The sequence below is a fragment of the Melampsora larici-populina genome (genome assembly GCF_000204055.1).
Source record: "Melampsora larici-populina 98AG31 unplaced genomic scaffold MELLAscaffold_31, whole genome shotgun sequence".
Taxonomy (NCBI): domain Eukaryota; kingdom Fungi; phylum Basidiomycota; class Pucciniomycetes; order Pucciniales; family Melampsoraceae; genus Melampsora; species Melampsora laricis-populina.
Window position 1 is genome coordinate 943768 of NW_006768795.1, and position 9208 is coordinate 952975.

At 39.3% G+C, this 9208-nt stretch overlaps 1 protein-coding gene across 1 annotated transcript; it reads left to right on the forward strand.

Annotated features, from left to right (window-relative positions):
- Positions 1-4476: 4476 nt before the first annotated feature.
- MELLADRAFT_89668 (uncharacterized protein) lies at positions 4477-6228 on the forward strand (the record flags this gene model as incomplete). Its single annotated transcript, XM_007412521.1, has 8 exons — positions 4477-4924; positions 4996-5162; positions 5223-5387; positions 5464-5586; positions 5651-5797; positions 5854-5937; positions 6003-6101; positions 6166-6228. The coding sequence occupies 8 exons, from the start codon at positions 4477-4479 to the stop codon at positions 6226-6228; spliced, it is 1296 nt and encodes a 431-aa protein (XP_007412583.1).
- Between the last annotated feature and the right edge of the window lie 2980 nt (positions 6229-9208).

The following is a 9208-nucleotide window of genomic DNA, read 5'->3' on the forward strand; positions in this document are numbered from 1 at the left end:
AAAAAGATAACATCACAGTATGATAATTAGTAACAGTCATATTGAAGATCAAACTAATGGAGAGTAGAGACTATTGATGATAATGTAGTGAAGGGGTTGAACTTACTCTTTTCCTTTCCGTAAGAAGACGGATAAAGGAAAAGAGTATTAGCGCGAAAAGGGGGAGGCGCAATTTAAATAGGGATCATTTAAGTTTGAGTCTGACATCTTAAGTTTGAATAAAACTACTGTATTTTAGTATGTAAAGTGATTTGATACTTAGAGTCTTATTCACCTTTCACCACGGCTGAAACCTAGGTACGAGAGACTGAGGTGTCTCTCAACAGCAAAGTCATGTATGGTGAGTTTTTATACATGAACCGTTCATTTCACATTATATATTCATTATTACTTCAATTTTCAAGCACAAAAAGGATCCGCTTTTTTTGAAGTGCCATTCATTAACCCATGGCGAATAAAAGCAAAAGGTCGAGTCATTCGAAATGTTCCTCTAGTCTTGTACTGTGACGACCTTTCGGGTAATGTGTCGAAGAGGTGGAATAAGCACATTGCCTTCTATTTCACCTTAGCTGGTTTGCCTCCGAAATTGGCAAATCAAGAATTCAACTGTCATTTCTTATTGACTTCAAATACCGCAGGTGCCTTAGAACTGGCTGATCCCTTGATAGACGAATTGAAGTAAGATCACTGCTTTTGTTTATGATGATGCTTTTGTTTATGATGATGATGATTGTCATGATTAACTCTGACAAGTTCTTTCAGCAAATTGATTACAGAAGGGTTTGTGGCATATGACCACAAAGCCAAATCAGAAGTCTTTGTGATGACTACCGTCCTCTGCCATCTAGGAGACTCTTCTATGCATGCAGAGGTAACTAACACGATGAATCCAACAACCTCCCTGACGCCTTGTAGGATTTGTCACTTGAATGTGAAATCTTTGGCAGAAAAGCGGTCAAAAAAGTATGTATGTGACTTTGGTGGCATAGACAAAGCTGGAGAACAGGTGAGATATAAAGAGAAAACAACATCACCGTTAAGGATGTGCTTAATTTTGTGATTTTTATCTTTTCTTTAGAGTTGTGTACCCACACGTGATTGGGCAGCCACGGCGAAGGGGACCAAAGATCTCTGGAAAAAGGCCCAGCTTCCAGGACCGATCTCTCACTTTGAAACAGAATCAGCATCCCTCGGCCTACGAGACGCATTAAACACAACTTTTGTCAAACGTGCTCAAGACCTACACAAGAATCAAAATGTGTCTAAAGATTATATAGCTGACATGTGTCGTGAACTGAATGAGAAGTTTGGAGAACGTTTATTTAACCCGTTCCTGCGTTTAAAAGGTGTACTTTTGGCTTCCTGTAATTCTTTGATTGCTTTTGCCAGCTAAAAACTTCTTCTTTTCAGGCTTCAACGGACATCAAGATACGCCGGTTGAAATTTTGCATGTGGCTTTGTTAGGGATTTCAAAATACTTATTGCGGCATCAAATGAAAAGCTGCAGCCCCGCCGAAAAGGACAAACTATGGGGCCGCTGGAGGTCGTTTGACGCATCAGGTCTAAATATTCCCCCGATCCAGCCAAAAAGTATGATTCAGCATTTTCAAAGTCTGAATGGAAAAGAATTCCGTGTGGTTCTGCAGGCGGCTCCTTTTATTTTTTTGGAAACTAAAATGACTGATGAGGAACGTCAAGCGTGGACCGCATTGGCTCACTTAGCACCATATCTCTTCCAGACTGAGATCTCCGACATTGATCTCTACCTCAACGAACTCGAGAATCTTATCCAGATTTTCTTGAAGAAAATTGTGAAACTTTTGGCACAATGGTGCAATAAGCCAAAGTTTCACATGTTGATACATTTATGTGACTCAATTCGCAGGTTTGGACCGGCCTGTCTTTTTGCAACCGAAAATTTTGAATCTTATAACGGAAACACTCAAAGTGCATCAGTTCATTCAAATCATTTAAGTCCAGGACGAGATATTGCAAACTCCTTCAACAGTTACAAACTGATTAGAGCGCTAACTTGCGGAGCAACATTATATGATCACAAATTGAAAACATACATCCGCTCAGGCTCAAAAGTCCAAGAAGTCTTTCGAAATAATAAACTCTTTCAAAAAGCCTTAGGTTTCAATTCTTCATGGAATGCGGAGAATCAAATTCGGATTGGAAGTAAGCACAGTAACATTTTTTGCTCATCAAATCATCCAAGACTAAACAGCTACATTACTATTTGATTTGTCAACTATAGAAAAAGAAAAATCACAACCATCACAAACCAGAGATCTGATTCCTAATGAGATCTTCAATACATTTTCTGCTGAGGACTGGAAAGTCCTTGAATCTGTCATGTTAAAGAACCAACAGAAAGTGACTTCGACTTGTTTTGTTTCTTTCAAAAACATCAATTCTAGCATAGGCAGGATAGCTCGTGTTAAAAGAATCTGGGGTGTAGGCAGCTGCGGGATTCAACAGGCAATGATTGAAGCAAGCTATTGTGAAAAGGGGCAGGTCAGCGTGTTCTATGGAATGCGTGAAATAAAGCAAACTGATGAAACTGTGTGGATTACAATTGAGGTGAGTTATCACCCATACATTCAGTGTGACGAACTTAACCCTTGTATTGGAAAAAAAAACGCAGGACATTGAAGGTGTTCTGAACGTTCAACACAATTGCCATCAAAGCAAATGTGATGTTCAGAAGGTAAGGCCGACCATGATAGAACACCAAGTGTCGAACAAACTGGAGTATGCAGTGGTTCATGAAACCACCATGGAATTCATCTTAAATTCGGGGGCCTTCTATTCAGCTGAGCTCCATCGTACCTCTGCTCAAATGATATTCAAACAAAGCGATTCAAATGATTGGGTCATGGCTGTGGAGAAAGGACTTTCGAACTGGGAAGAAGCGGTAAAAAAGAAAGATGAAACCAAGGAGAAGAAACGGCAAAAGGAAAAGGACAAATTGTTAGATAGCGAAACAGGTCAACTTCCGGCCAAGAAGAAAAGGAAAACAAAGGACAATTGCCATTCACAGCTTTCTGGGCCATCTAATTCTGAACTGGTTGATAGGTATTTGTCTCATGGTCAACCGATTGCTGGTCCTTCCAATGCATCGGTTAAATAGATCTTTCTAATCATTTACACTGAATCATCTTAACATGTGATCTTTCTTCATTTCGTTCTCTTCTCTCTATTTCATTATACTTTTACAATGTTAACTCAGTGCTTTTTGTACAATGTTGAATCCATCTTTGATCGCCTTATCTTTTTTATCATTCTCTTCTCTGTGTTTAATTATAACTTTTACATAGCATTCTCTATGCTTTTGATTGCTACAAAGCTCTCTTACAGTTTTGGAGAGCTTTCAGTCAAAAGCGATAGCACTCTCTATGCTTTTGATCGCTACAAAGCTCTCTTACAGTTTTGGAGAGCTTTCAGTCAAAAGCGATAGCATTCTCTATGCTTTTGATCGCTACAAAGAGACCTTACAGTTTGGGAGAGCTTTCAGTCAAAAGCAATAGCATTCTCTAAGCTTTTGATTGCTACAAAGCCCTTTGAACTTGGGCTGATTTGATTTTTCTATAAAAACTGGTCTGATGAAGTTGTTTTCGCCATCAACCAATCTCCATCAGCATGATCTCTTTTTTTATTGCCTCTTAACTCGAGTCATTCATTTTGTTCGAAGGCAGTGAGCCAACAGTAATAAAATGAATGATGGAGATTGGTTGATGGCGTCTTAACTCAAGTCATTCATTTTGTTCGAAGGCAGTGAGCCAACAGTAATAAAATGAATGATGGAGATTGGTTGATGGCGTCTTAACTCGAGTCATTCATTTTGTTCGAAGGCAGTGAGCCAACAGTAATAAAATGAATGATCTCTTTTTTTATTGCATCTTATCTCGAGTCATCCTTGATGTTCACTCACAAAGGATATGTTTGCACTTTCATAAGGATATCTTTGAACTTTCGTTGATAGCTTTAACTCTCGATTTATTGATAAAACATCTTATCTTGAGTCATTCTTTTTTTTCAAAGGAAGTCAATGAATTGAATGATGTATCTATTTTTTCAAAGTTTCAAAGGATATCTTTGAACTTTTGAATGATATCTTTAAACCTCTCAAAGCGTATCATTTCTTTGAGAGGATATCATTGAAAAGGATGATATCTTATGATGACAGAGAGCCTCGATTGCAGTGTGTCTTATAAGAGGTCCCTTCTTCCCTTATCTTCCTCACAAATTCGCATTTTTGGATTGATCTCCACTGAGGTGTGATCTTTGAAGTGTGACCAATCAAACACTCGCGGGGCCGGGCCAAATTGACGTGATCCACCCTTCAAATTAACTCTTTGCACTGTTCTCTTCATGTTGTTTATTTTTTCATTACCTCGCATCTTCCCTCTCACTCAAAACTCAACATCTTTGCAAAACCCAACATCTTTGCCTTTGCCTTCACCTTCACCAATGCCCTCTCATAGTCAACGATATCGACCGTACAACCGCAACCGGGCTGCAACTTCACAAGCCAGTCCTCAAGATCAGCGCTCCTCGCCTCACAAGTCTCCTGGTTCTCGTGCATCAACTCGTACGAGGAGTCATTGGAACCGCCAGTCAACCGAAGACCTTGACAATCACAACTCTCAAAATCTACCTCAGACGGATTCTCGCAAAGATACCTTTGATCAAGATGATTTGGATCTATTCAACGGTGGATCTGGCGATGACACTTACGATGGCTCCAACAACCGTTCTTATAAGCCCAATGGCCATGATGGTGATGGTGATGGTAGTGGAGACCGAAGTGATGGTGAAGGTGATGGTAGTCAAGATCGAAGTGATGATAATCGTGATGGTAGTGAAGATCGAAGTGATGATAAACATGATGGTAGTGAAGATCGAAGTGATGATAATCGTAAGTTTCTAGAAAATCATTGCCAACTGTTGAACACGCTGATAACTTCATATTACCCGTTTTGACCACAGAGACCATCACATCCAGAACTCGTTCGCAAATGCAGTTGAACAGCACCAGCCGAGAAACTGCTGTACCTTATCATATGACGGGTGCGCAATCACAATCCTTTGATTGTGTTGCTACATGGGCGGATCTACATGAAGATGGTCGCATTCTTGGACAAAAACTTTGTAACGTGAGTAAGATGAGGTGACTGACCCCACAGAAACGGCCATACTGATTCTCTGTATGGCAGGTTACTGGGAGTGAGGAACAATTCCATGCGTGCATGGTTGCTACTCTATCCATGCGCCAAGAGATGGTAATATTATCAAACCAGCTTGAAGAGATCAAGAGACAAGTAAGCAGAATTCCCCGTGGTGGATGTGATTGGAAAGACCAAGACCATAGCGAGCTAAAAGTACGCCGTCTTCTCTCATTCATTTCAAATCGTTTAATATAACAAACACTGAATCCACTCTCTTCATCTATCACAGGCATTCGTGCGTTCTATAGCAAAAAAGAGGATAATGGACGGTGATGTTCAGGCATACACCGCCAAGGAAAACAAAGTCATCAATGAGGACCCTTTACCCTTTTGTTTGTATGGAAAAGTCATGGTAAGTTTTCATTTGTCTGCCAATCTGTTAATCCCCAAGAACTATGACGTTGATGAGAATACAGTCTGACATCCTAGGGAAACCAACGGACTGGAAGAAGGAATATCTTCCACCCCGATATGGTAAAGATCCAGACAATAAATCCAGCCGTGCATTCAATTCTTTGGTAAATACTGCTTTAAAGGAGATCCGAAAGGAATTCGAAACAATTGTAAGCAGTTACGTTTTGTCAGATTCAAATTCATCTGTCTGATCAACCATCTCCAGCTCCTTCAAAACATCAAGCTTCCAGACCGCAAAGCACCACGTGTTGATGCAGCAGTACCGGTTCTTGACTCGGTTATTGTCAAAGTAAGTCTCTTGTTATCAAATGTTTGTCTTTTTATTCAGTCCAAAATTCTTTTACATATACACAGCTGTACCAAAAAGAACATGGAGTCAGTGGTCAAGTCCTTGTCCCAAAAGAGGTACTGGACAAAGTGGGCTACCTGCGATCATCTCGATATGCATGGTTGGTACGTAGTGTTCTATCATTGTTTCACGTGTTTTATCTCTAACTGCTTTTGTTCTGCCTCTCAGAGGATGCAGGCCATCCACTGGGGGATAAACCGTAATGACAACAAATTCAAATATGGTCAGTGATCCTTGTGGGATGTTGTTGATGATCAACTGGAGCACTTACGTAGTAAATCTGCACGATACCGTCACGCGTAAGTTATCTTATTTCATTGAAAGACTATGAACTCCAAACTGCTCACAAAGGCAAGTTTTGCAGTTTTTTCACCTTATGTGACCAATATGACATCGATCGCATTGATGGTACCAAGAATTTTGCCCAACTACAGGATTCTACCAAATTCTCGTTGCCCACTGAGAAACGCATACAGGAAGAAATCGAATACTTGAATAAGACCCATGGAACGGAACAGTCACCAGAGGAAGCGATGCATGTACACGAAGAATAGGTTTTATGTATTGATTTATGGCATATAGATTTGCCTTTGTTTTCATCTCTCATTTTCTCTCATTTTCTCTCTGATAAATGTTCCATTTATGTAAATATATAGTTTTTTCTCATCTTTGTTATCCTTGGTCTTTGAGTTGTTTTTTTCCGTTTCTATCTCTAATTTTCTCTCTTATTCATTTCTGTAACATAGTTTTTTCAAACTTAGTTTTGAGTCGTTAGTTTCCATCATTTTTGTCTTGATTATCTATCTCAATGATGTTTCATTGTTGTATTTTTGATCTTTTCAGTCCGGTATTTGAGTCGTTTTGAATGTAGCAATCAATTGGTTTCTTTTGTGCTTTTATGACCAAGTGAGTATGAGTTGAGACATTCAATAGAGTGAATAAAATGAGCCTATTATCTCCTTCCCAGTAAGCATGGTTGGAGTATTCAACCAGTTTGTAATTAGTGGTAACCCGTGTGGTTACCAGTGTCAAAAAACCCGTTGACAACACCGTAAGACGGCCACGTGTTATCAACGTTGGTCACCACCAATAAGATACCCGGTCCTCAACCGGGGGTCACCACCCGATGAAAGCCGGTTACACAGGGCTCGTGGTGTAAGACTCAAACTAATCCGAGTTACGAGCCAAAAGTTGTAGTACCCACTAAACCAAACAAAACAGTCAAAACTCCTGCTTACTGATTAAGTGATCGATTTGATTCGATTTCTAAGGCCCCGTTTGGTATGGCTTACAAATACCGGAAGAAATGTATTATTTTTTGAAAATGATCTATTTTACACTTTTTCAAAAAAACTCGTTTGTTATCGCTTTTGCCCTCCTTTGCCCCTCCTTTTGAAAGCCATTTTTCAGTTCATAATCTATTATTTTGGATCATTTTGAAAGCTGCTCCAGACCAGCTTTCAAGTCTCAATAATCCATTATCAACCCGGGAAAGCCTCAAAACTCGGGGCTCTGTCGCATCAAGATTCAAGACGACTTCCGATCAAAATCTTGACAACTGCAAACGATTCTTTTTCCATCACGCAAGAAACTTCAAATGTTCATGTTAATTATCAACTTTAGTCTGATTTGTATATCTTCAATTGTTGTAACGCGACTTCGATCTTTGCTAACGACTGTGATCCTTACAAGTTCAACTCTCATTTTGTAATGACTTGACCTTCACAATCATCAATTTGACTTTCGTCTTTCACTCAATTCCTGGTGATAGATAGAAACAACATCACCTGTTTCTTGGTGAACATATAGACTGAGGAGTTCAGACTTGGACCAAGTGATCATTTCACTACTGATTAACTCCATTAACCCATTATGTAGTATTCTATTGAGTCATCAATGGATCAATAGCCAAGTTGTGTTGATCTCTAAACGACTTGACCCATCAAAAATCAAGATGATAGTAGATTTTGATTGATATGTAGTCAAGTTTGATGAAATACCAAACGAGAACAAACAACATCAAGTGATTTTTGCTTTGAAAATTGAATTTCAGATCTGAAAATTGGCTTCATAAAATAATAGATTATGCAATGCATAATCTATTAATCTCTAATGTATTTATAAAAGCTAAAAGCTATACCAAACGGGGCCTAAGTATGTTGTAAAAACTAACAATTTGTTTACCTACAAAAGTATCAGTTGTTTATCTTACAGTCAAACCGGAAAAGCTTGCCACCAATTCACCGCCAATTTGCTCGAGTTTTGCGGGCAAAATCGGTCAAGCTTTTCCGGTTTGACTGTATCTCGCTCGTCGTTTTTGTAACCCGCTATGTTTGATTATCATATTATAGTATATCTTATGTTGCACAAAGAAATTGTCAATTGTATCTTGATTTATGACATAAAATTTATATGGTTTTCTGAAATCTTGTTGACTTTTTTGTAACGAGCACGCGCACACTCTTTTATTGATCTTGATTTTTTTTCTGCTTCTTGAACTTGAAAAGAATCATCATCATCAACCTAGAAAGTATTTGTCGAGATAATCGGACCGATTGAAAAGCCTTTTGACTTTGACTTGGATTTGAGCATTAACCAAAAGTGAAGATTTGTTCAACTGATCACGAGTTTCTCGTTACCAATTTATGAAGTTCACTATTTAAAGTATAAGTCGCGTTACTTTCTTGAACCTTTCAAACTCGTGGAACCTTTCGCAATATAATGATTCTCGAATCCGAAGATCCGATTATCCTTTGGAACGTCCCCATGTGACTCCTCGCATGTGAGAAAAAAAACACCCCCTAACGCGATCACACTTCGTGATCTTACGCAAAAAGAATTGACTTGGAGTACCTGGGAATCGAACCCAGCGCCTCTCGCAACCTTGGAAAGATGCTAAGCGAGCGCTCTACCGATGAGCTAGAACCCCGATGACGTCATTTACGTAAATAGCTGTTTCGATCGCTGAACGGATCATTGTTATAGGAGGTGGGTTGGAAGGTTGAGAATGAGAGTTGAAGAATTTGTTCAGAATGGAATTCGAATTCAGATGAGGTGTTGTGTAAGCTGAAAGAGAAGTTTTAAAAGTGTGTTTGAAGTGAAAGTTGTCCCGGTATGGTACCCGTAACCCGACAACGAACGATGTATGACATGAGTGGTGTGTGTCAAGGTCAACAAGAAACGAAGAAAGTAAACAAGAAAGAAAGTCAGG